General features: G+C 46.6%; 1 protein-coding gene and 1 long non-coding RNA gene across 6 annotated transcripts in view; one reads left to right on the forward strand and one right to left on the reverse strand.

Annotated features, from left to right (window-relative positions):
- NHSL2 (NHS like 2) overlaps window positions 1–27,912 on the forward strand; it is a 108,240-nt gene that overhangs the window by 51,038 nt on the left and 29,290 nt on the right. Inside the window, exon 1 of one of the 4 annotated variants that reach the window (XM_081847899.1) lies at window positions 10,183–10,335. The exons of the other annotated variants lie outside the window; for them this stretch is intronic. Coding sequence (XP_081704025.1) covers window positions 10,293–10,335 — 43 coding nt within the window. The 5' untranslated portion in view covers window positions 10,183–10,292. Of the gene's footprint in view, window positions 1–10,182; window positions 10,336–27,912 lie in introns of those variants that run through there. 4 annotated transcript variants of the gene reach the window in all.
- Window positions 4,489–9,469, reverse strand: LOC309334131. 2 transcript variants are annotated; one of them, XR_014152906.1, is made up of 3 exons: window positions 9,373–9,469; window positions 7,754–7,841; window positions 4,489–4,593 (listed from the first exon to the last, which is right to left on the reverse strand). It is a non-coding gene; the product is annotated as an uncharacterized lncRNA (long non-coding RNA). The 2 variants fall into 2 exon arrangements; XR_014152907.1 differs by lacking the exon at window positions 4,489–4,593 and adding an exon at window positions 6,221–6,556.

Raw genomic sequence — 27,912 nt, forward strand, 5'->3', positions numbered from 1 at the left:
AAGGTAAGGATGGGATTTTCCTACTGTGTGATGGTCATCAGCTTGGATAGTTTTAAACGGGAGATGGGCAGACTTGTAAAGGATAAGGCTGTCCATGGCTGTTACTTAGGATATCTGTGCAGTACCTCCAGTATCAGAGGAAGTATACCACTGAGTGTCAGTAGCTGGGAAGCAGAAGTGGGGAGAATTTTGCTGTTTCTCTCATGTCTTGCCTTGAAGGCTTCCCATAGGCATCTGGTTGGTATCTGTGAAAACAGGTTTCTGGGTGAGATGGGCCTTTGGTCTGATCCCACAGGGTTCTTTATAATGTTCGCTAATTTATTTTATTTGCAGGTATAGATTACTTTTTACCACCAAACTGATCCAAAAAGCGTTGTCCTTGCATTCTGCCAGATGTTGTTAGATTCCAACTCCTCCCTCAGCCTCTTCCAGCGTTGCCAAGATTGCCACAATCGCTACATCCGCGCAAGAGAGTAAGACCTATTGCAGGCTGTGGGGCTCACTTTTGGGGAAAAAATATGCAGAGGATTGTTCTGTAAGGCTGCCATCTTTTGCATATATTCCCTAGAACTGGGTGGTCCGAGGCATGCAGCCCTCGAGGCATTTTTTGGCTGCCCTCAGCAACATTTCACACACACACACACACACACAGCCTTTCCAAAGCTGGGTAAGCGCTTTGGGAAGGAGACATGAGGGCTCCTAGAGCAGGGTCCTAGAGTCCCACTTGGTATGAAAAGTTGGACTACCCTGTGTTAGAAGCAAGCTGCACAGGATCAAGCTGTAGGTCACTGAAATGGAAGAACAGTCTGGCAGATTTGGTTAAGGAAGGCTGAACTATGGCAGCAGTCTGTGTCACGTGTGGGGAGCCTTTGGCCCTCCAGAAGTTACTGAAGGACAACTCTCGTAATTCCTGGCCATTGACCGTGCTTGCTGCGGCAGATGGGAGCAAGAGAGCACCATTTCCTTTCTTATCCTGTATTAGCAATGCACATACTGGGCACAACTGTGCTATTTAACCCATACATTATATTTATATTTCTTGCTGCTGCTATATTGGGGTGAGGTACTGCTACTGCTAATTCTGGAGACCTTGCCTTGTGTCAGAGGAAACCAATTGTACATCCTATGAAATCAGAAGCAAGCACCATTTGAGTTCACCTTGGCTTACTCCCAGAAAGCTATGCAGACCATTGCAATAATTGATTGCATGGCTGATCGGGGACCAACCCTGATCTTCCCAACCAGTTGTGAACATGCGAACTGTTCCATCTCTCTTTACTAGCTCAGTACAATATTCTGGGGACGCGGGTGGCGCTGTGGGTAAAACCTCAGCACCTAGGACTTGCTGATCGCATGGTCGGCGGTTCGAATCCCCGCGGCGGGGTGCGCTTCCGTTGTTCGGTCCCAGCGCCTGCCAACCTAGCAGTTCAAAAGCACCCCCGGGTGCAAGTAGATAAATAGGGACCGCTTACCAGCGGGAAGGTAAACGGCATTCCGTGTGCTGCGCTGGCTCGCCAGATGCAGCTTGTCACGCTGGCCACGTGACCCGGAAGTGTCTGCGGACAGCGCTGGCTCCCGGCCTATAGAGTGAGATGAGCGCACAACCCTAGAGTCTGTCAAGACTGGCCCGTACGGGCAGGGGTACCTTTACCTTTACCTTTACCTTTACAATATTCTGGGACTGTCACCTGAACCTAATAAACTGGGTGTTACGCTATTATCCATGGGGGAGGTTGGTGGGGGTTGTGCTGCATCTAACACTAGCTCTCCTTAGAGTAGACTCATTGAAATTAATGCATTCAGGTGTTGTTGTTGGTTTTGGTTTTGACATTTCATTGCTCACATCCTTACATCTCCTCCTGAGCCTTCCCCATGCTGATATCCTTTAAATGTTTTGGATTACTTATGGGAGTTACGTATGTGTGTAAACCTGCCAATTTATTATGTCATTCATGCATCTAATGAAGTTGAGTGTGGTTCATGAAGCTTATGCCATAATAAATTGGATCGTCTTTAAGGTGCCACAAGACTCTGTCCTTTGTAGCACAAAGCACATTTTGCAGCTCAAAGAATTCTAGGAATTGCTGTTTGCCAAAGGTGCTGGGAGCTGTTGCTCTGTGAGGTAACTACTGTTTCCAGGTTTCTTTGGGGGGAAGCAACATCTTAAATGCCTTTAAATGTGTTGTGTGTTTGCAACCTGTGCTGTTTTTGCAGAACCCCGTTCTTTAACTACCCAGGAAAAAATTGGAGTCGATGGGAAATGGGCAGAAGTGGGGTGAAAGGGATACCTCCAGATTAGATGCAATAAAGGACAGCAGTACAATATCTTTTTAACGGTTGTACGGAGGAGGAGGAGGAATTTCAGTATTGCCTGCTTATCTTATCGTGTCAGGATGCTCTGCAAGTGCCTGTGAACCTTAACGTAAGATCTTCAGCCAACTGAAAAGCAAACTTCAGCTTTGAATCAGAAAAGCAAACAACCTTGCAGAGAAGTCTAGGTTGTGCCCTAGATTTGGACAAATATTGAATTCTGAAGGGGGGTGCCTTAAAAGGATTGTGGGGTTCTCCAAGGTTAAGAGGGATTTGCACAAAGCACCCCGAGTTGAAGCAGAAAGCCCCCCCTCACCTGCCCCCCATGTTTGGTGGACTCAGATTTTTTAAAAAACATTGCACTGTATTTCTTAAAAAGCGAAACTAATGTGTGGGGAGGGCGGGAGAGCTCCTGTGTGATTGACAGGTCTCGTTTGCAATCACAGGGAATGGTTTTAACAGGACTCTCCAATCCCTGTGCTCTGAGGGAGGGAAACTGATGGAAGTAAATATAGCCTTGATTCACGTGGTTTTCTTTGCTCTTTTGCAGATTTTGTCTCTTAGGAGTAGGAAGGAGCGTTAGCAGAGTTCTGCTGGCGCATAGGCTTTTCTTAATTAATTTCCTTTGCTTACCAGCTTCCAATTCTCTGCTTCCAAATCCTCACTGTTCTTTTGCTCCTTTTGAATCTGTTGTTCCTCCTCACACCCATTAGAGTCCTCCTTTTTCACATTCCTCTTGCTGTTGTGGTGTTTGCCTGAGTTTGAGCCCTTATCTGTGCTATACATTTAAACTGCCACAAAGAATCCTGGGGATTGTAGTTTGTTGCAAGTTGTTAGGAGACACCCACCACCACCACCACCACCACCACCACCACCTTGGAACTACATTTCCCAAAGTTCCCTGGGAAGAGTGATTGGCTGCTAAATCACTGGGAATTGTCACTTGTGTGAGAGGAATGATTCTCAGGACCCCTAACAAACTAGCTTCCAGAATTATTTGGGGGGAAGCCATGACCATTTTAAGAGGAATGATACTGCATTAAATGTACTGTGCAGAATGGGTTGTGTGTTAAGTGTTGCTGATTGTTTCTTATTACTAGGCAGGTCAGTGTATCTCCTTCTCCCTTAGAGTTTGGTCTAAGTTTAAGGTAAAGGTAAAGGGACCCCTGACCATTAGGTCCAGTCGTCGCCGACTCGGGTTGTGGCGCTCATCTCGCTTTATTGGCCGAGGGAGTCGGCGTACAGCTTCTGGGTCATGTGGCCAGCATGACTAAGCTGCTTCTGGAGCATGGAAACACTGTTTACCTTCCCGCCAGAGCGGTACCTATTTATCTACTTGCACTTTGACGTGCTTTCAAACTGCTAGGTTGGCAGGAGCAGGGACCGAGCAATGGGAGCTCACCCCATTGCGGGGATTCGAACCGCTGACCTTCTGATCAGCAAGTCCTAGGCTCTGTGGTTTAACCCACAGCGCCCCCTGCGTCCCTTGCTCTAAGTTTAGTGTGTGCTATATAGTCTTTTAGTGATTTCACTTTATTTTATAATTAGTCATACAAAAACCTGCAATTACTATTATTTATTTTTAAATAAGTTCAACATGTGTGCATGTAGTCCATCAGTGATGATGATATCACGCCTCTGAAAAATGTCTCGGAGCTCTACTCCTACCCACCCCCCACCCCACCCACCTGCTTTACTGGTTATGACTATTCATGAAGCAGTGTTGAAGATAACACAAACAGAATAGCACTGAAAAAAGGGGGTGGGAGTTGTCTGTGCACTTTCATAGCTCTAAGTACTGTTGGACTCCAACTCCCATCATCCCACAGCATCCTGGCATCTCCAGGTAGCACTAGAGGAGACCTCTGCCTGACACCCTAGAGAGAGCTGCTACCAGTCAGTGTGGACAATATTAAGCAAAAAGGACTGGTCATTTCACTACAAGGCAGCTTGCTATGTTCCTGTACCCACCTGCCTTCCTCTTCCCAGTTTATTCAAGAGAAGCTGACAGGTGGTGCGTTTTTTTAAAGCTCCCTTGAAAACTATTCCATGCACTGAAAATAATGGCCTGTGGTTGCCATGGGGCCCAGCTTTCAACTCGGCATTCAGGGGGCAGAGGCAGCAACTGCAAAGTGAAAGAAGCAGGCTGATGGCTTCACCCCACCCACTGCAGTGAAGGCGATAGGGATGGTTGGGATGAGAGAGAGCTTTGAAGCCCATGTTAGTCAACAGTCTTCCAAGGTACTTTTCTTGGCATGAAACAATCCTCTTCGGCAACTCAAGCTGGAAAAATACCAGGAGACTTTTAAATGTTTGGTGCTGATGCCTAAGAATTTTGATCATATCGCTATGCGTGCTCTGGGCAAGAGCCTAACATTTTTTTGACATTGGCTCCTGAAAGCTGGGCTCTGGTCCCAAGGCCTTTTCATTCCTCACCCCTCCACCTCAAGCCATAAGGCTGAGCAAAAATGCCGCCTCCTCCAATCTTGGCAAATAGGATAGAGCATTTCAGATGATTTGGGGAGAAGGATTATTTGCACGGTTTGAGGGGAAGAGTTCAGTGAGTGGCAGTAACAGTGGCCTTTTCTTTAGTAAAGTTGGGTTTGCCAGCACCCTGCAAGCCCTTGGAACGATGTGATGTTGTAACGTTGGGGTGTTTGCATGTTACATTTAGCGAGGGTTCAACATCCAAACCCATGTACACAAATACACTCATATAGTTATTCACATGTTACCTTCAATGTGTGCACAGTCCGCATACGCAATAGTTGAGCAACGCGTGTACACTGTCTCACACAAACACCTGTGCGTTTGTAGTGGCAGCTTATACCTGTGTTCAGTGTAACGTGTGAACAATTTTATATAGTGTCATTCTAGAAGCGTTGGGGGTGAGGGAAGGAGAGAAAGTGATAGTGGCCACCATTTAGTCATTCAGGTTGGTACATGTCATTCTTCTACCGCCCCCCCCCCACCTATTTTATCCCCACAAGAACCCTGTCAGGTAGATTAGGCTTGCCCAAGGTCACTTGCTGAGTTTCATGGCTGAGTGGAGATTTAAACTCTGGTCTCCCGAGTCCTAATCTCGCACACTGGTGTGGCAGGAGAGGATGGCAAACATGGCAGGAAGACAATCTATTATATTTTGGGAATGGTTCATGTTCATGTTATTATGTAGCTGCATTCTTTTATACTTTCTGGACCATATTAGAAAGTAGTTGTGTTCTATGTTATAAATCAGGCATTACTAGGAGTTGCTTTCCAATTTATTTCTTATCCACAAAAAAATTGGTGTGATACGAGCAAATTTTTAATTTGAAAGTGTGGCCCCGGGGGGGGGGGAGGGATTGAGAACCACTACTCTACCCCTTAACAAACTACAATTCCCAGGATTCTCCAGAGGAGGGGAGGCATGTGTTTTAAATTTATGGCGTGAATATGACTTCAGTCTCCTTTTGTTTTTTGACAGGCAACTAACTGTCATGGGTTTATTTATAAGGGTGTGATTAAATTTCCCTGAAACCAGCCCCTATTGCTGCTCTTCACCCAGTTTCTATTTCTCAGCTGAAAACATCCAGTTCAGCCCTGGTTATCAGTGCTGGGCATATTCTGCAATAGTTAAGTTCTGAATTTGCTACTGGGTGCAGCTTTCAGCACCTAAAACATCTAACCTTTTACTCAATTTATAACAAACAAGTAAACAGGTTTCTTGCCCTCATGGCTATAGACATGGGCTTGCAAGCATGCAAGCGATTCCTGCTGAAATCTTGGGAGTCGAGGGTGGGAGTAGCAGCAAGCAGGATTTCCAGTGGTCGGGAGATAGGGCTTTCACAGGAAAGGGAAATGGGGTGAGGGGTGGGGAGAGAAGTTGATGGGTGGGGTGGGGGATGAATGGGAGAATAGAGACAGCCATGCCTGTGTGTATGTTCAATGCTGGAGATTGTTGTCCTTCGCTGTGCATCTGTAGCCTAGAGCACATACATCTTGTTATATCAAAACTCATCTCTGCAGTGGAAGGTTGATAGTGGTGGTGGGAACTCAGATAAAGAGCCCTGGGGGCCATGCATGGTTATCTATACAGCTATGATGATTCTGGTATTACTCCAGCCAGGCTCTTGCAGGAATAGTTAAATTTTATTGCCATAAAGGAATCTGAGCAGTTAAGTCTCACAGCCATGGAGAATAACAACCTGCAGCCCAGGTCAGACAGATCCATTCAGCTGAGCGTTAAGAGTCCCACGGCCAGATTCTAGCAAGGAAAAGCCAGATAGTGCTAATTATTGCATTTATAGCTCAGCTTTTGTCCAAGGCTGGCACTCATAGGTTTTCCCCCTCCCCATTTGTATCCTCACAACACCCCTTAGGGTTTGGGTAGACTGAGAGACAGTGACTGAGCCACATGGCCACGTGTGGATTTGAACTCTGGTCTCTCAACTCCTAGTTCGCCACTCTAAAACCACTACACCACACTGGCTGTAAACATCCTGGCTTTGGTTCTTGCAAAAGCAGTAGGGTCTTGCTGCTGTTAGCTTGCAAGTTGTTTTGAGTGAGGAAAGATGGAAGCTGCCTTGTTCCAAGACAGACCATTGTCTACCTGGCCCAGGTATGGTTTACTCCTTGGCTGGGGAAACCTGTGACTCTCCAGGTGTGATTGGACTACAAACCCCATCTGCCATTACTGGGAGTAAAGCAACACTGTTTTTAGTAAGCTAGCGGAACCCGTTGGGAAGTAATAGACAGAAAGGTAATCTATTCTTCCCTCACTGTAGTTCTCTCAGGCTTTAGTCCCTTCCTGCTTTTTCTTCAGTGTTAGTGTTGGACCTGGGTTGTGGTGGTTGTTTTTGTCATTGTTGTTAACTTTCATGCTACAGAAAAGCCACTTCTGGAAATCTAGAGAAATTTGAAGTTTAGTCCTTGTTTCCACTTTAATTTTTTTTAAGGGGGACGAGTAGAATCCATTTGCAACCCTGTTAACTTGGCAAATCTCCGGAGTTTTGCATTGTAGTTCCATGTGGCAGAATTTAGGGCAGTATCCCAGGATACAGTTCTTTCCTGCTGTTCAGAATTTAGGGTGACATGGTGGTGTATTGATCAAAAAGCCAGAGTGCCATAATGCAACAAAGTACTGCAGTATAAAAGGAATGTTAAAAACTGGGACAGAAGAGCTAGCATTGTAACCAGCAAACGTAGCACAGTAACCCACATATCTGAAAGCAGCCTAAATTAGCAGGTCTCCAGGGTCTTGGACAAAGGAAGGTATTTCCTGTTTCCCACTACCAGATCCCCTTAGGTCAGATCCACACCATGGAGCATTCATTTGGGTGCTGGGAACTGTAGCTCAGCGAGGTCTTAACAAAATACAGTTCCCAGAATTCTTTTGGAGGGAGCCATGGGTATTGGAGTGGTGTAAGAGAACTTGAAATGGATGGTGTGGATGTAACCTTACCTGGAGATGCCAGGGCTTGAACATGGGACCTTCTGCATGCAAACTTTCTACTCCACAGCAACTGATGTCCTTGAGCTTGAAATTAATACTAAAAATGGAACCGTCACATTTTGGAAGCAATGCTTGTTTTCTTTCATTTTAAAGAATGTATGTCCCACCCCTCATCACTAGTGATCTCGGGGAAGGTATCAGCAGTTTAAAATGCACTAAGCAATAAAAGTGAAATACAATTAAGAATCTTGGCTATGTTGCTCCTTACACAGCCAATTAAGAAGACCGGACTGAAGAACAAAGTCTTCAGCTGGTGCTGAACGAGCAGCCTCAAGGCCCAGGCAGTACCAATCTGCAGTATCTCGCTAGATTTATGTAGGATTTGGAGAGATGCATTCCTTCAGATACCCAGATCCTTAGCCATTTAGCATTTTAAACTTGGAACTAAGACTCTGAACTGGGCCTGATGAGAACTGTTGTTATATGCTTTTCTGCAGACATTCCCATTAATACTTTGGCCGCTGCATTTTGCAGTGTCCATGAGCAGTCCTCAAGGGCCACCCCACATGGAATGAATTGCAGTAATCCAACTTATAGGTAATTTGTGCACCGATCTTTATGGCCAGGCATTCTCTTCCCAGAAGTGGCTGTAGCTGGTGAAAAGGCCAGAGCTGGAAAAAGGCACTTCATACCACTAAAGCCACCTGGGCCCTAGCTACAGAGCAAAATCTAGGAGAACCCTTCAGGCTATGTACCTGGTCCTTCAGCGGGCATGCAACCCTCTCTAGAACAAGCTCTCTCTCTCTGTTTCATCAACCCAGGAACTACCAATCTGCAGTATCTCTAATTTATCTAGGATTTATGTAGCTTCAGTGTTTTGGCCTTCCTCCATCTCATTATTGCCTCCAGACACAAACTTCACCAGGTGGCAAGGAGAAACAGAGCTGAATGTCATTTGCATATTGACATAGTTTTCTTCTATGTGTTGTAATTGTATATCTAGCCTGACTTAAGACAGACAAAACCTGAAGTTATATACTGTTCTTGTTCAGGTTATACAGTATTATCATTTTCTTTTATCTCTGGACTTGGTTTGAAATATTTAAATGACTCTGCCAGCAAGGGCCTTTGGCTCTTCTCATCTCATTGTTCTACAGTGAGATGATGGCTTGACATGCCAGCCAGTCTATAAGGGATTCCCAAACAGCATCCATCTGTTTTTTGGACTACAACTCCCAGAATGCCTTGCCAGCAGGACCGGTGATCAGGGATAATGGGGACTGTAGTCCAAAAACAGCTGGAGAACCCACATTTGGGAACCCTGTGAACCTGATGCTTGCAAGAAGCAACAGGAGATGGCTTTATTGATTGTAGCTGCCCTTGGCTTGGCTCCTTGGCTGGCCACTTTTCAGTTGTAGGCTTGCAGGATCAGCCCGAAGATCTAACAAGTTGATTTAAAATATAGCACGAACTGCGTCTTCCTTTGGTGCTGAAGAGCTCAGAATATCCTTCAGAACTGTCAGAAAGGAACCCTATGTTACAGTGCATCTCTGTTTCTCCATGTGATGCTGTTGATGATGGTAGCTAAAGTGGGTGCAGCAATGAACACAATTATTTTTTTACTTTACCTAGTTGGCCAGTTTCTACACATTCTCCTCTCTATCCTTCATTCATGCAAGGAATAGGCATGATCAGAATTCAAGGAAACCTTTCAGCCAGGCAGAGTTGCTCAAGGAGGAGGCAGAACAATATCAGAGATGGGTGCGGCCTAGGACCAGATAAAGAGGCCTGATGTGGCCCTCTAGGCCCAAAGATTATAAAGCCCTGCTTTATAATCTGCAACCAGCAGCCCTTGAGCCAAATCTGCCTTCTAAAGAGATTCTCCTGGTTCCTCAGCCTCCAGCCCTAAGGCGTGTTTGGAAGGAGTAGCAGCTGTGGAAGGCCTCCTTTGCAAGAGGAGAGGGGAGCCAGGCCCCCCACCAGGGAGAGGGGAAAGCCCTAAAGAGATTATCCTTCTGATCTTAGAGCCATTTCCCTAAAGGTGTGTGAAGTCGAGTAAAGGAAGCATTTCGAAAACAAGGTCCCACTTGGCCTACAAGTCTGTGTGCAAACACAGGCTCATTCTCTCTTTTCCCAGGGCCTTGTCGATAGGAAGGAAGGAGGGACAGGCCTGCGACAATGGGCCAGCGGGAGTTGACTCAAACAGCCAATTCCTGGTGATTTCCTCTCCCTGCCGAGGGGGCCAGAGAAAGTGGGAAAAGGAAGTTCAGCCGAGGAGGACTGGAGGCAGGCGGATCGCTAGGAACAAAAGGGGCAGCTTCCTAAACTATTTTCAGCCCTGGCATGGCAGGACAATCCGCCTGAAGAAGCAGCCGCCTTGCAGATTTCACCTTGCTGCCGATTTCAGAACTGGACTAGGCCGAAAGACAGCAGGGGTGGGTGGGTGTCTGTTGCACAGACCAGGGTGCTGTGAAGGCATCTGCGTGTGGTGTGGATGCCCCTGTGCGTGCTTTGACACCGCTGGTGCTGCTTGTGGGACCCAGCACTCATGGAGAGGGCAGGATCCTTGCTTATGTCCTTGCACCGAGCAGGTAAGTAACGCCAGTGGGTGGAAGGGGGTGTCAACGGGAAGGAGCTTTGATGTGCATGGAGCAAGGTGTTGAGTCTTGTTACCTCACTGAATGCAAGGATGGCAGCAACTGCTGCCGAGGGTGTTGCTAGCTTTGCGCTACAGTCACTATGAATTTGCACCCAGTAGGAAGCTATAGAAGCCCCTTTATCATTGGCATCCTTCTGTCTCAAGAGACAATGGAGTGTACCTCCGAGGGTGAAGTCAAACCACTGCGAGAGCAGTACCAAAGTGACTTCTCTGGGGCGCAATCCTGGGCAGTGTGTTTGGAGGTCCTGGGCTGCCCAGATGACAATTAGACCCTGCTCCCGGACTAGGTCACAGATGTGTGTTGGGCAAGAGGGGCTAGGTGAAATGACAAGATACATAGCAATCTTCCAAGGCTTTGTTTTGAAGACAACTGCAACACACAGCAGTGTATTGGGTACAAAGGAAGCTGGCTTCTACCCCATCAGGCCATTGGTCTATCTAGCTCAATAATGTCTCCACTGACTGGCAGCAGCTCTCTGGAGTTTCAGACAAGAGTTTTTCCCAGCCCTGCTTTGAGGTGGCAGGAATTGAACCTTAGACTTCCTTCATGCGAAACCGGTGCTTTAACATTTGAGCTATAGTACTTCTCTTTTATTAAGCACATGTGGTAATTTGTGGGTGCAGGTGCAAATTTAGGAAAAAATTACTGTAATTGAACTAGAAATACAGTACATCTTCCGTGAGTGGGTAACCAATTGACCTGTGTTCTTGCTCAGTCTGTAATCCAAGTGTAAGGTCACTGCTCTCCCTTATTATGGCTCATTATTTTTAGACAGAGCTTTGACTGGATAGTCCTTAAAATAGAGGACTGTCCTCTGCAAATAAGACACACTGCATGCTAATACTGTAGAGAGAGAAAACTAATGGGATGTTATTAGTACAAATCTCTTATTTGGTGGGGGAAGGGGGCAAGAGATTTGTGTCTTCCCCAGGCATACAACTTTTTGCATGCATATCTGGTACTAATACATCAACAGTGGCACAAATGCACAAGCTTGTCTGCTTTATATCTTTGCAATAGCAAAGCTGGCTTTGTTTTTCTTAAAAAAAACAAAAACAAAAATTAAGTTGTTGTGTTATCTATCAGTTTTGGGCAGGGACAGGAAAGGTGGGTGGGAACAATTTGATAGACTTGAATCCCTGACAACATCTCTGCTCTTTTTCTGCAAGAGGACAGAGTAAGACAGGTTGTTTGAAAGATGAGATTATGGGTTTGCAAGGCTAATCAGTGCTGAAGGGAATTTCAGAAAGGAGAGGTGGGTTTCATGCTTTCCCGGTCAGTGGAAACTCAACGGGGTAGGGGACCTCAGGCTCATTGGCCAAATGGTGTCCCACATACCCCTTTCTGTCCTGCCCTCAGGATTCTCCCCAGAGCATGCTTTAGGCTTCTTTTAAGTGCTTTTGCCTAACCAGCCTTGAACTAATGCCTCTGACTTGTCTGGATTGAGGATGGAGAGGTATTCGGGTAGGGAGGAGGGTTTAGAAACCTCTGCCTTCTTATGTTGCTGCAATGTACCCTACTAAACAAAGGTAAGAGTCATCCTGAGTGTTATATCTACTTTGCCTCTGGCCCTGCCCAACCCTTGCAAATGGCCATATGCCCTCATGAAGCAATGCAACCCTCAAGCTAAAAAGGGTACCCCCCCCCCCAGGATTGCATAGTTATTTCTGAAGAATCTTTCCAAGTATATAGGTTGAACAGGTTTGGTGGTGGTGGGGTAACCTGGCACATATGAAGCTGCCTTGTTTATTAAGTGACACCACTGGGCCATCTTGCCCGGTGGCATCTGCTGTGGTAGCAGCTTTCTCGGCTGTCTGTCAGGAGCCCTGCTCTTCACCTGCTACCTGATCCTGTTTTTAATGGAGAGCTGCTAGGGATTGAACCTAGGATCTTTTTCATGCAAAGCACACACACTGCTACTATAATGTTCAAATGCAGCGGAGACAGCATCAACCCCTCTCAAGTGCTTTTCCCATCCATTTCCTCAAAATGTGAAATGCTTCTTTCTCTTTGCCCAACCTCAGAAACTGTTCAACCTGTTACTCCCAGACTCGGTTTTGCAGGTACAGGTGTGCACCCTCAGGTAATTTTTTTAAAGGGCTGTTGCCAGGTTAAGGAAATCTCAGTTTGGTTATGGGTATGAGCTAATAAAGGGACGCGGGTGACGCTGTGGGTTAAACCACAGAGCCTAGAACTTGTCGATCAGAAGGTCGGCGGTTCGAATCCCTGTGACGGGGTGAGCTCCCGTTGCTTGGTCCCTGTTCCTGCCAACCTAGCAGTTCGAAAGCATGCAGTGCAAGTAGATAAATAGGTACCAGTCTGGCGGGAAGGTAAATGGCATTTCCGTGCGCTGTTCTGGTTTTGCCAGAAGCTGCTTAGTCATGCTGGCCACATGACCCGGAAAAACTGTCTGCGGACAAATGCCGGCTCCGTCGGCCAGTAAAGCAAGATGAGAGCGCAACCCCAGAGTCATCCGCGACTGGACCCTAACAGTCAGGGGTCCCTTTACCTATAAGCTAATAAAGCAATTAATTGTTTCAGCCATGTTCAGACCTTCACATAAACATCAAGTAGTTAAAAATGTGGGTGGGGTCTCTCTCTCTCTCTCTCTCTCTCTCTCTCTCTCTCTCACACACACACACACACACACACACACACGCACGCCCCACCTCCAATGATCCCATACACATCAGCGCAGCTTGATCAGCTCCTGGCCTTTCCATGTTCAGTGGGACGGCCAGGTCTGCAGGGGGCATTTACTGGCATCCACCTGAGTCCGCCAAAGTGCGAAGAATTCTATGTGCATTCAAGTGAATGCAGCTAAAAGGCCCACACAAACTTTCTATGCTCTACATGTGAAAATCAGGGCTGCTGTGCACAGGAACCGACATGCACAGAGATTTTCTTTTGGGGGGTGTTTGTGTGTGCACCCTACCCCTTTCCCCACCTTTTAACTATTGCATGTTAAGGCAGCATGTTCAAATGTGGATATAATGTGATGGACATGTGCGTTGATTGTAGTAGGCATCACTTTAGAAGATGCATTCCCTCCTGTCATAATTTCTCTTTTAAGAGGACGCTTTCCAACTGCAGTTTTTATAGGAACTTGAATCTTGCAATGTTTTCAAAAATAAAACTAGTTTTAATTAAGAAAACCAATCAGTTACATAAACAGGTTGGGTTATCAGCTTCATGTATTGTAAAATGGTAGAAGCATCTATTTTGATAAGTGCAAATTCCAAAGAATAGCTGCATTTTGCTTCTTGAATTGCTTGAGGTAGTGTGAATTCAATAGATTCCCCTTTAAATGCATTTCTCCCACATCCCTATGTGCAGAGGAAGAATGAAACGCTCCACTTATCCTTCACCAGCTTGTTCTCTGTCTGCATCATAAGGCTCAGCTATGACTATCTCTTTCCTTGGCACCACAGGACAGCATAATGCCTGATGTTTTTTTAAAGTTCCTGGCGACACCTTCAGCATTTTAAGAACATATGTGTGACTGAAGGCCTAGGATTTTGCAGCCCTGTAGTATCATTATGCATGATCTTTCCATGCATGAGACCTTCACCATGGTCAGAAGTACTCAAAAGAGAAAGGAGTCCAAGGTAGATGGGAGTTTCTTAAAGGTGAACCATTGAAAGCACAAATGCAACAAGAAAGAAAAGTGAGTGGTATCTAAAGAAAGCAGTGTGCCTGCATAAGGAGCTTACAGATGAGCTGAGATTTAAGAAGGGCATGGATAAGAAAAGGAAGAAAGGGAAAATCATGAAGGAGGAGTATACAAGAGTATTATTGTGGAGAAGTTGGTAAAACGTGGGCTGGACAATGTAACTGTTAGGTGGATTTGTAGCTGGTTGACTGACTGAACCCAAATGGTTCTTCATCATCCTGGGAAAAGGTGACAAGTCGGGTGCTGCAGGGTTCTGTCCTGGGCCCATTGTTGTTCAATGTGTTTATAAATGATTTGAGTGAAGGATTTGAAGGGATGCTCATCAAATTTGCAGATGAAACCAAATTGGGAGGGCTAGCAAATTCTACAGACCATAGAATCGGGATTCAATATAAGCTTAACATATTGGAGAACTGGGCAAAAAGCAGAGGTTGGGCAGCCATCTGTCATGGATGCTCCATTTGATATTCCTGCACTACAGGGGGTTGGAGCAGATGACCCTTGGGGTCCCTTCCATCTTTACCATTCTGTGATTCCATGGCTACCATGCAAATTGTTCAGTTGTTACCTTGCAAAACCTCATTTGCTTTTCCTTTTTTTTTTTTTTTGCAATGCAAAATGTTTGTTTCCCACTTCTTTTCTGTGTAGAACAGATGTTATCATAAATAGCTCATCCCACAAGCAAACCTCCCCGAGGGCTGCCATGGTATGTGTGTATAGGTTGGACTTTCCTCCTGAGTAAACATACTCTGCATTGTGCTGTAATTAGGTTCCACTCTCACAAGGCTGGCAAAGGAGACATTCAGGGACCCATACTAGAACAACCTCATTTGCCCTGCCTTCCTACTTAAAATCACTCCAGGGCGTAGTGCTGCATATCAGCTTCATCCTATGTAGTCTCAGTTTGCCCTTATAGAACTCATCAAGGAGGAGGAAGAGGACAAAACTAGGATCATTTGGTTCTGCCTGTCATTGGCTCTGTCTCCACCTACTTCTGGCTTCCCAATAGACCCCCAACTACTGCTGCCTGTAGGACTGTTGCTATTCTGTCTGTCTGGGAACAGTGACACCTATTTTTCTCCTGAAGCCTACCCTGACCTCTCCCTTGTAGGGATTCCCTGCCTGCTTGTCCCTGGCTGAAGTTGTTGGGAGTGTGGTTGCTGCTTGCTTCCAGCCAGCCTTGCATCACAGGGAGAAGGCAGCATTCCTGGTAATTCCAGCAACACCGATGAGGTCATTTAGGCAGGCAGCAGGCTTCACCATGCCATTAAGTTGTCTTTCTATGTCTGATCTCACCTCTCAGACTGTATCATGGGCCTCTTTACTCCCACTCTGGCTTGTGGGTAATTTCCTTGAATTGTATGTAGAGGTCAACTGCAAAGGTATCTGGATCAAGGGAGAAAGGAGTTCCTGGGGGACAGGGGTGGTGTTGGAAGGAAGGAAGCAGCCGACCTGATGCCCAGTGAGTCAACCTGTAAGTCACCTTGGGTTGTTTTTGACCAAGGCTACTGGGAAATGTAATAAATCATCATCATGGCTAGGCTAAAGATGTGGCCAGCCTCATGCTCCAGCTCCACGTATGAAACTGTGCTATACCATCGGTCCATCTAGCTCAGTATTGTCAACACTGACTGGCAGTGGCTCTCCAGGGTTTATCAACCCTACCTGCAGATGCAGAGGATCAAACCCAGGGCTTCAGATGCTCTACCAGTGAGATAATGGTTCCTGCTAGTGCAATGGTTCCCCCAGCCCTCAATCTACCCTAACCTCTTGAAAAGTGCTGGCTCCTTAAGAGAATCTTTGCTGTTCCCTAAGAATTCTTTTCTTTCTGCAGCCTTGCCATGTGATATATCTGGAGGTTTTTTCTTCCCTCCCTGTTCTTGAGGTCTTGGAGTCATGCGATTCGGAGGGCGTCTCTGAATAAAACAAGCTGGAAGCTTGCTTGTTTTCTTAGAGGAAAAAAGCTCTGAATAGCTTGCAAGCCTTGTGGCAGATGCCTGCATGCTAGAACAGTAGGGCAGGTGCTGGATACATTGTGATGGGGGAAAATAGGGGGAAATCAGTGCAATTCAGTTGCTATTCATCCCTATAATATTATAAGGCATGCAGATCAAAGCCTTTGGTTTTTCTTGGGGTTTGGGTGGGGTTTGAGGGAGGGGTGAAGTGGTTCCTTTTTCATTTTCATCTAGAAGGAAATGGGTAGAGATCTCAGATCAGCCAGAAAAGGCATTCTGAATAAACGTCCTAGATGCAGGCTCCATGAGGACTGTTGCATTATTTTCCAGGTTATCTTGAATGAAAATTGCAGCTGCCTAGCCAGATTGCCAAAACTGATAAAAGGTTTTCAACTAGCTGGAAGCTGTCTGGGGAATGCTAGATGTTGCTATGGAATTAGAACTGCTGGCATGTGTTGCTTGCTTCTGCAACCCCACGGCTGCCTGCCCAATCAACCCCCTTGCAAATAGATGGATTACAGATAGGAGACAGAAAACACAATACTTGGGTGTGGAGTGCTCTTGTTCAGGGTGCCCAGCAGCCATGTGTGCCCTTTCCGAGATATTCCATTTCCATTCCCTAACTGACCCCTTCCTGCAGCCAGTCAGCATTCTGAACCTATTCTCAATCCTCATTGGGTTAGTCAAGATTTCCCCCTTACATACAAACACACACACACACACACACACACACACACACACACACACACACACTGAGCATGGGTGGTGCCGCTTTGACTAAAGCTGTGTACACACCATATATTTACAGCATGCCCTCAGAAAGAATTCTGGGAATTATAGTTTACCCGTACGAACTGTAGTTCCCAGCACCCTAAATAAACTACAGTTCCCAGGATTCTTTGGGCCTCTGTGAGAACAGGATGTTGGGCTAGATTCCTGATTCCTCAGGGCTCTTAACTGTAAGAAGAAAGTGGCCACATGCAGTGAGAGGGGCAGAGCTGAGAACATCTTTCCCAGCCCCCCCCCAAACCTGGAACCAGCAGTAGACTAATGCCAGAAGATCAAAGCATCTGAGAAACAACAGAGCTTGACACTGGTGGAGAAATATCCTAGGGGAAGTGTTGAGGGGGGCAGGAATGTGCTTTAAATATGTGGTGTGTCTGCAGCCTATGTAAGAACTGGCACTCAGAGAACAAGCTTGCTATTGCTATATGCTGGCCTTTGCCAACCTGGTGTTTTGGACTACAACTCCCACAAGCTGGCTGGGATGGACGGGAGTTGTGTTCCAAACCATCCAGAGGACACTAGGTTAGTGATAATAAAGACACCACAAATCAAACAGAAAGTTTTAAAATGCTCAGAATGAAATGGTTTGCTTTGCTCAAAATGAAACGGAGCCGGGAGGAGGCAGTATGATTTTGCACATGGGGCAGAAGGGACTGTTAACACAGCACTCCTGGTTTTTAAAAGAGGTGCGGAGGAGCCTGGCAATTGCCTTGATTCTTTCACGTTGCGAAGGGAGAAATCAAGCCAGGCACATGGCATTCATGACACGCTGAAGGCTCATGATGTCATTGGAGCATGTTGCCATTGGCTGAACAATGATCCTGAGGGCAGGAGGATGGGTTCCTTAGCAACCTGCTTTCAGAGCAGCTTCACCCTGTTGTGGGTGTCACAGGAGGTCTGTTCTGCAGGGGCAGGCTGGCACAAGGGCAGGCTGGCACACGACAGCTGTGCTCTTTGCCCCTCCAGGTTGTGTGCCTGGGCACGGCGCCATCCTGTCGTGTCCCTTTAGGTGCCTCCCTCTCAGCCATTCCACTCGTCCGTCGGAGCTGTGGTTTGCCACCACAGCCAGCAGGTGGAACTTATGCGCCTCTCAGACAGGCTATTAGCAAGCTCTTTGGCCGCCTGCCCTGGCTGAGCTCTGGAGTAGCACATGGTGTGCTCAAATGATGCTGTGCATCTCCCACGCTCTGCGGGGCTGGACTGCAGGCCTGTGAGGGCAGCACACATATGCACACATGCACAGGAGCGCACACTTCCTGCTAGTGAACTGGCCATGTGTGTGCGCGCGCACTGTTCCACCCTGTACTTCTGTGGAAAGATCTTTAGCCAGGTCCATTAAAAGGAAATGTTCTTTGGAAGGGATTCCCCCTCCCTTTGTTTTCAAGTTATTTCTTGTTCAGTTTATTCTGAGAGTGCTGATGTGGTGGTTCCTGCCCCACCACACACTTCCCCTTGTCTTTTATCCACCAACATAAAATTCTGTTCTTTTTCAGATGCTTTGACCTTCTGGGATTAGCCTAGTGCTGGGTTTTTCCATTTTGGAGGGGAACCTTGGGCAAGTTGATCTCAGTGGGCTCAGTCTTACTGATTGTGACCTCTTTCTTCTGCCACTTAAGAACATAGGAGCCCTTCTGGGTCAGATGAAATGGCCCATCTGGTCCAGCATCTTGTTCTCACGGTGGCCAACCAGATGCCCATGGGAAGCCTGAAAGCAGGACCTCAGCAGAACAGCTTAGAATCTTGGAATTTTAGACTTGGGAACACAAGAGTCATAGCTCACCTAGTCCAACTCCCTACAATGCAGGAATGTTTTGCCCAGCATGGGGCTTGAACCAGTGACCCTAAGGTTAAGAATCTTCATGCTCTACCTTCATCTCAGCCCTTGTGATTCCCAGCTACTGGCTATTGCTGACTGCCAACCTAGCAGTTCAAAAACACATCAAAGTGCAAGCATATAAATAGGTACCGCTCTGGCGGGAAGGTAAACGGCGTTTCCGTGTGCTGCTCTGGTTCGCCAGAAGCGGCTTAGCCATGCTGGCCACATGACCCGGAAGCTGTACGCCGGCTCCCTCGGCCAGTAAAGCGAGATGAGTGCCGCAACCCCAGAGTCGGTCACGACCGGACCTAATGGTCAGGGGTTCCTTTACCCTTTACCTTTAGCTAGTCCCTTGTCTCTCCTCCTGGGCCTGATTCACTTCAACTCTTAGAAGGAGCCAATGAAATGCGGAAGAGGGTTAATGCTCCATCTTCTTGCTCCTCCAACTGTTTGCTCACTCACAGAGGGCAGGTGAGCAAGCAAGCAAGCAGTGCCAGGAGGCAGGGTGTATAGCTCAGTGGTCAGAGCATCTCCTTCGAAGATCCCAGGTTCAATCCCTGGCATCTCCAGGAAGGACCTTGTGTTTTTGCTTAGCTGGGAAGTGTCCTTGAGCTCTGCCTCTCACTGGTCTGGGTGGAGCATAGAGCATGTCTATAAATGCAAAATTTATATTCATCGTTCTAACCACTTTTAACTCTGGGGCTGAAAAAAGGTTCACCACCAGTGAGCTAGATGGACTGTTTCCTTTACTTGTTATAAGGCCACTTCCTCTGTTCCTAAGGAGGAGGAGGGGCAAAGTTAGAGGGCATAGAAATTGAAAGTGGGTAATAGGTGACCTCTTTTTACTATGCAGCAGAAAATTCAGGATGGCTCCAGGGCCAATCAGACCGGGGGGGGGGGCGAGGAGGATAGTCATTTGTCCTGGACCTCAACTTCAAAAGGGGACGAGCCTCAGATTCAGTTACTTGCTAATTTATTGGCATTTAACAAGTTTAGCAGCTTGTTTTTATGTACATTGGACCAAAATAGTGGCATACACTCCCAGAACTGCAAATATAAGCAAATAAGGGAAAGTGGCTTGTTAAAAAGACATGGGGGTGGTGGTTGTTTTTTTGGTTGAGGGATATAGATTTCCTCAAATGAAAGAGTTAAGAATGTTCATTACTATTAATAATTAAAAATTATGACACAAGAAGCAGTCCGTGATGAATGTGTACTCTCGGATCAGCTGGATTATATAAACAAACTGTACATGTGTGTGTGATCTTCCTCCCCCAGCCACCACGTGTTGGGGCTACCAAAGCATCACCTTGCCCTCAAGGAAGATCTAGTTTTCAATAGGTATCTTCCCACACCCGTTGTAGCATCTTATCGGCTGTTTTATTATATACTTTATGCTTTTTCTTTTAATATTCCTGTGTAAATTGCTTTGTGGGGTTTGCCAAGGACAAGTGGGCTTCCCTCCATCAGACCCCTCCCTTCCCCTACCTGCCTTCTTACTTAAAACCAGTCCCAAGCCATGGTTTTGTTTGGTTTTTTTAAAAAATAATATTTATTACTTTTAAAGCTTACAAAAAAGAAAAGGAAGAAAGAAGACAAAAGAAAAAAAAAGAACAAAAAAGAGAAAAAACAATACAATACATAAACAATACAAAACACAACCTTAGCACATTAAACTAACACAATAAACTAAACCAAACCAAACAAAAACAATTTAAAAACATACATCATACCTTTTCCATATTCTATCTTTCATTCCCTTGTATCATTGACCTCCTCTCACCTCCCTCTTTGTATTCCACTTCCATTAATTGTTTCAGCAATTCCTTTCCATCTTTCTCTATTTTCTATCATATAAATGTTTTAACATATTTTTAATCTTATTTCCATTAAAATTAGTATACTTATTTAAGCTTAACTCCTTATAGCATTTCAGCTAAAGCCATAAAATTTCCTTCCAACATTTTTCTATCACTCATTAATTTTACAATATTTCTATATATAGACTTTAAATTTCCAATCTTCTTCCACCATCTCCTCTCCCCAGTCTCGGACTCTACCAGCCACTTCCGTCAACTCCATACAGTCCATCAACCTGGAGATCTTATGTCCGAGGCTCTTAACTCTTTTCCACGTCCCTTCTGCCAGTCTTCTTCATATTCTTTGATGTTGAAGAGCAGATCTCGGGGAAACTCCAATCCAATGATACTTTTATTCCTTCTCTACAGGTCAGCCAGATTTCCATAATTAAAACTAGGATCCATAAAGTATTTCCGGGCATGTTTCAAAATTCCTCCAAATCCAAAGGCCCCCAGAACTCCAATCTCCTCCTGACCCAAGTCCATATTCCAAAAGTCAGTTAATCCTTGCATAGAGGGATCTTTCCAACTTTCCTTTTCTAGTCCAGGCCAGGCTCCGATCTTCAAAATCTGACTTTTTCTAGTCTCAATCATAAAGGGCCTCAACTTGTAGTCCTCAATTTGCCTCTGTAAGGCTAAGGCTCCCCCTTGTATTACTTTAGGTTTGACAACAGCAACTTTCTCCTTCTCCTTTTCAGCAATTTGTCCTGTTGAAATAGATTCCTGTGCTAAAACCTGAATAATTTCTGTATTGGTGCTCACTTTTGGTTCCAAAATGTCAATTTTAGTAGTCATAGCATCCATCTTTTTATGAAGCTGTTCCAACAAGTGGCTTATCTTAGAAAATGCAGTCCATAAGGCTTCTCCTGTCGACATTCTTGAATATCCAAGGTCAATCTCTAGTTCTCACAGTTCTTATCAAGCAGCTGGAGATTTCCCAGCTCCACTCTTGTAACAGTTTCAAAAGCTCCCTCTAGAGGGGAACAGTCTCCACTTGTATCAATCTTTTCCAACACAGATCAAAAAGTAAAGATAGTTTCAATTTTCAGATACTTTCCCTCCCTTTTAAACGCAGAAGCGGACAATGGAAACAATATATTTCTCTTATTTAACTGACTGTCAACATCCGTTCTCTTCGCTGTCAATGAACTCTCCCGAAACGTCAATCACTGGGAGCCCGTTCCCAGGTTCAGAGCAGTGGTAATTTAATTTTAATCACTCTCTCCTGAAGGATACACAGTCCAAATTTTCCCCCCTCTTCTCCTGCTTCCAAGGGGGGGGGTCTAATGCTTTCAATCGATGGAAGTTTAATCCTTTACATAAGGCTTTCCGAGACCTTAACTTGTAAGCTCTTTGCTTCAGTCTATTTACAAAAGGGGAAGGCGGACTTCCTGTTTTGAACCTTCCCTGTTTGATGCCAAATTAAGATATTTAAAGATCCAATTTTCTGTTTTACTCACGGGTTGCTGTTTAAAATCCAATTGTCCACAAGAAAACGTCAGCGCTCTCCGGCAGCAGCAATGCGGCTTCACTCCGTGAAAGAAGCGGTCGATTCAAAGCACCGCGCCGCTCACCCCACGTCGCTCTGGATCCCCAAAACAGGGTTTCCCCGCCAGTAGGGGAGGCGCAAAATGTGCCAGCCGAATCCCAGGTTCACAAGCTTCTTCTGCCTGTGATTTCAGTGGGTCTCCGCCTTCGCCGTGGCGGTTCAGACCCAACTTTCCATGGAGCAAGTTCCTCCCGATCGGAGGAGCTCTGCCATTGCCGGGGGCGCCAACCCGGAAGGGCCCAAGTTTTGTAGGGGAGAGCAAGGGAGGCATGCCACCCTTTTCCTCAGCAGCTGCAGAGTGTTGACTCTGGAGGTGGTAGAAGACTCACTCTAAATAGTACAGAAACCTGCAGGGCTTCCACTTCGGGCTGGCCCCAGAAGATGGAAAACATGGGCCTTTTCCAGGAGCCCCAAGTCCAGCAGAGGGCTCACCACCCCAAGGGTGCTATCATAGAATCATAGAGTTGGAAGGGACCCCAGAGGTCCTCTCGTCCAACCCCCTGCAATGCAGGAATCCTGCGCACAGCCAAACCACCCTTGTACAGAATATCCAAGAAGATCAATGGCAGCCTTGGGTAATTCTGTTGTATGTCCTGCTTTTTCCAGGTGCGGGGTCCCCTCTGAGAATGCCATGCCAGAGAGCTCCCAAGTTCCTGGAGGAGGGTGGTCACTTACCAGTCGCCAAAAAGAGAAGGCACAGCTTTGCATAAAATTGGCATGGATTGCACAAGCTGGGGCTGATGGGAGTTGTAGTCTAAAACATCTGGACAGCACCACATTGGCTACTCCTGCTCTAGGGCTAATTGCTGACAGCTTTCCTAGGCAGGCCTTGCTGTCGGGCTGCAGTGGTTGCTCTAGCCAAGAAATGTCCTTATCAGAGGGCCATGCTCTGTGTGTACAGCCCTTCCTGGACGGAGGAAGTCCTGGGTCTTGTCAACCCTTGCACTGCCTTGAGCTCCATAACGGAGAAGAGATGAGAGATGAATGTACTAAGTTAAACAAATTAAAACACCAAAAACAAGGCAGCTCAGCGCTTTCCTAGCAGAATGGGATTAAATGTGGGCAGCTAGAGGTGCTTGATCAGCTAAAATCCTATAGACATTGAGTTTACTCCTTTCTCCTTAATGGGCAGAGTTTTCGTGTTTTTTAAATGGTTTTATAATGAGCAGAAATCAACAGGTGAATGATTTGTCATCCCTGCAGCTCCGTTCCAATAAAACTTTCACCCGATGATTTCCGCTTGCTTTATAACTACTCAGTGTGGAACCAAAGTCCTTTAAAAAGAGAGAGAGAGAAGGAGAAAAAGTGGTGATCTACCATAGCTCACTTCTCCCCTTGTGTATTATCAGAATTGCCCCTTTCTCCCCACAGTTCCCATTTCACAAGCTATTTTTGTAACATTGCGGTTAGCTCATGTAGGGCATATGGTCTATCTGAGGGTGGGGTTCACTTCTACCAGCTGCAGCCCCAGCTGAACAACTTCTGGAAGGGAACTTGTAGCTGACAGACATGCAAGCTCTAGGGCACTGGGGTCTGTTCCCATCCCATCCTGCTGGACAGTAAGTGCTTGTGGTCAAAAGAACGGAAGACAGAGGACTGCAGAGATCTGGGCTCCTTCTGCACCAAGGTCTGTTCTATTGCTGGGGTTGGGGGTAGAGAACGTAGGAAGGTGTCATGTGCTAGACCAAACTAATTTAGCTGTCTAGCGAAGTGTTGTTCACTCTGACTGACAACAACACTCCCGCTTCTCGGGCAGAGGGTCTTCCCTATTACCTGCAGCCTTGTCCACGTTTAACTGGAGATGCTTAAGGATAGCTCGGTTGGTAGAGCATGAGACTCTTAATCTCAAGGTTGTGGGTTCGAGCCCCACGTTGGGCAAAAGAGTCCTGCGTTGCAGGGGGTTGGACGAGATGACCCTCACGGTCCCTTCCAACTCTACAATTTCTGTGATTCTATGAGCTCATCCTAGGGCCATCTGCATGGAAGCACTAATTGTCACCAGGTACCTCTTGAGAGCTGAAAACCCTACTTGATTTGTGAGATCTGCCAGTGCTTTTATTTCCCTTAGCTTGCTGCAAGGCGAGGAGGATTGCATTTCGATTGGAGCAGTGGCAGCTGGGGGAAAGTGTGTGTATAATAATTTTCCCTGCGATGCTTTTGTCATTGTTTCCTCACCTCCCAGTAAGCTGCTGTTAGCACCACAGGGGGTTGCCTGAATCCAGGCTTGATATAGACAACTGCTTTCTTATGCCCTCCACCCAGCAAAAGGCAATTCAGATCAGGACACAAGCACAAGAAGGAATACCGCCTCTCTCCCAGTTCCATGATCAAATTCAGAGCCCACGCTCCCCATGCAGTGCCTTCAAAATAAGCAACCCTCCTGCAAAAAAGCAGGAGGTGCAGTCATAGATCTCCAACTCTATGTCCATTTTGGCTGAGATAGTAGGTGTTGGATGATGTTGAGGATTTTGATGGGTGGATGAATGGGTTACTAATGCTATTTAAGATTTGCCTATATTTGGGAAGGGCCACAGCTCGGTGGGGGAGACCACTTGCTTTGCCTGCAGAAGGTCCTGGTTCAAGCCCCAGCATCTCCTGGTTCAGGTAGGAATTTCGCCTCCCTGAAACCCTAGAGAGTCTCCCACGAAGAATCCTGGGAATTGGAGTTTTTAAGGGTGCTGAGAATAACAATTGTATGATTACTTTCCTTAACGAACTACAGTTCCCAGGATTCTTCGGAGAAGACTTGGCAGCTAAAGTGTTTTAAGGGTGCTTTAAATGTAAAAGTATGGATGTGACCTGACTCTGGAAACAAGTTCAGGGCTATCCTGCACTCCTGACTGCTAGCAGGAATCATCTTTTCCACCACTGATTCGGTGCTGGTGTTTTGTTGGTCTTCTTCCAGCCTGTAGCCCTTTCTCTGTTCCTACACACACACCCAGCTTCCCCTCCTTTTCCCAGCCACACAACCCTCCTTAGGTCAGAGATGCTGCCCATGGCAGGGGCTATTGGGAAATGTAGTCCTAAAATTCCAGAGCCCAGCAATTGAAGCATCTCATATGCCACAGACGAGGAGCCAGTGGCTGTCCAGATGCAGATGTTATTGGACTGCAGTTCCCACCATTCCTCCCCAGCGTAGCTGTGGCTGATGGGAGTTGTAGTCCAATAACATATGGAGGGTCACAGATTCCCCTGTCCCTGTCTTCTGCAAATGGGCTTGTGATTTTTATTCTTACCTTTGGGTCCCTGCCTCCTGCCTCCTCCTGCCTGCAGCAGCCATCTGAAATTCAGGCCCAAAGGGAGAGAAATCCCACTTTATGTCCTCTGGTAGTGGAATGACGAAGGGCTGGCTTATTCCTGGGCTAGCTTTAAATCCCACACTAACTGATATACTGAGCAGGTGTCCTCTTAAATTACACGCAAGGGGCAAATCCCAATTCCTCATTATTACCGAGATCCAGAATGCCCCCAGCAAACAAGCAGCAATAATGCACAGATGTGATGGTCAAAGTTGATGCTTGCACAGCTGCCTTCAAAAGCATTTGTACTGTCAGGTCTATCTGTATAAGTCAATGTCTAGAGTGACAGTTGCCTGCTTGGTACCTGCTTCCCCCTCTGTTGTTGTTGTTGTTGTTGTTGTTGTTGTTTTAAACGGGCGCAATTAAACAGCAGAAACATTTGCTTGCTCCCATTTGAGCAGAGATCCAGCCAAAGGGCTCTTCTACTGCCTCCCAGAAGAGGCTCTGGGCAGCTTTCTTTCTCTGATACATCCCAGCTGCTACTCAGGTAGAGCCTCTGGTGCAATTCAGAGGAAAAGTTTCAAAAGACCCTTTGGCTGTGTCTCGGAGCAACTAACTGGAGGTTCTGTCAAAGCATATGTTGCTCTTGAAATGGAGGAGGTGGTTAAAGAGTCCCTTGGCTGTATCTCCAGTCAAGTGGGAGTGAGTAATTGTGTGGAAAGCTGTGTTACTGGCCCCTTCAGGCTTTCATCCATCCAAAGCATGGCTATTGCGTTGATAGGAATGTGGACTAGCAATTGTATACACGCAGGAAGAAAAGGACTAAGTTCCTTGGGGGCCAGGTGCTACGGTAGGAGCCAAGCCCCAGCAAAACTGCTGGGTAGGATGGATTGAATTATCAGGCTGCTAGTTGCCTATTACTCCAGGGAAGAGAGGATGATGAGTTAGGGGATATCTACATGTGGGAGGGGACGCGGGTGGCGCTGTGGGTTAAACCACAGAGCCTAGGACTTGCCGATCAGAAGTTGGCGGTTCGAATCCCTGCAATGGGGTGAGCTCCTGCCAACCTAGCAGTTCGAAAGCACATCAAAGTGCAAGTAGATAAATAGGTACCGCTCTGGCGGGAAGGTAAATGGTGTTTCCGTGCGCTGCTCTGGTTTGCCAGAAGCGGCTTAGTCATGCTGGGCACATGACCCAGAAGCTGCACACCGGCTCCCTCGGCCAGTAAAGCGAGATGAGCGCCGCAACCCCAGAGTCGGTCACGACTGGACCTAATGGCTAGGGGTCCCTTTACCTTTACATGTGGGAGAGAGGATGCATGGATGGCATGCATGCTAATATGCGTGAATGAGAGAGAGAGAAAAGGGGTGTCTCTGCCCACTATTCGTGCTGGCCCCTCCTACTGTCATCATGCACACCCAAAGGAGATAGACCCATAGTCTATCTCAGGTGGGGAACCTCCTGCTTTAGCCCACCAGGCTGTTTCCCCTAAACCTTGCCTGCTTGCTGCATACCTCACATCATATGCAACACTAGGTGTGATGGGACAGGTTGAGTTGTAGCTGGATCAGGTGCCCACACAACTGATGTCTGCAAAAAAATAATAATAACAAGGTTGAACTCCCTGCGCATCAGCTGACGGGCAGGGGGTTCTGTCCTGCCTCCATCACTGTGGGCCAACTCTGACAGGCAGCAGGACCATCCACCTGTCGCCAACTGCCATCATAATGACATCCTGTCGGGAGTTAAAGATCTGGTCTGCCAGGCCAAAAAGGTTTTCCCACCCCTGCAGTCTCTCAAGACCACAAACACTTCAAGAATTGCGCAGATCCGATGAGTCATCCTGCCTCTCTTTTGTGTTAGCACCCAATGTTCTCAAGCCAAAGTTCTTGATGACATGGGAATAAAAGCCCTGTGTTTTTTTGTGTGTTTTTTCCCCTTCTCCCACTCTTCAAAAAAATTGAAAATGGTCCCATAATTGCTGGAGGTGGTTCTGAAATCTAGGTATGGGGCTTGCTTGTTATATGCCTATGGCTAAACCGCTGGAGCAGGGGCCGGCTATACCATGAGGCAGAGTGAGGCAAGCTTCTTTAGGCAGCAAATGCTGAGGGGTCGGACATGGGCAAAGCTGGCCTATGCTGTAGCTCCTTAGCTAGTCTGCTGCCCCCAGATGTTGTTGAACTACAACTCCCATCACCCCTAGCTAGCAAGGCCAGAGCTCAGGGATGATGGGAGTTGTAGTCCAACAACATCTGGGGACCCACAGGTTGAGAATCGCTGCTCCAAATGGTCATACCCAGTTGAGTTGTCTCTTTTTCTTTATTTCTTCCCTGCAGGATCCAGGTATCTGAACCAGACAGGAAACCTCTGTAGTCCAGCATCCTGTTCTCATAGTTGCTAACCAGGACATGAGCACCTTCCCTGCTTGAGATCCCAGAAACTGGTATTCAGAGGCATATTGCTTCTAATATTTATTCCCCCTCCATTGTCAGTGGATGCATGCCTTTGAATATCAGTTGCTTGGGAATCACATGTGAGGAGAGTCCTGCTGTGCTCTGATTTTGCTTTGCAGGCTTCCCTTGGATGTCTTGTTGGCCACCATGAGAACAGAACACTGGATTGGGTGGGTCT

This window comes from Podarcis erhardii (assembly GCF_964252035.2).
Source record: "Podarcis erhardii genome assembly, chromosome: Z".
Classification (NCBI taxonomy): domain Eukaryota; kingdom Metazoa; phylum Chordata; class Lepidosauria; order Squamata; family Lacertidae; genus Podarcis; species Podarcis erhardii.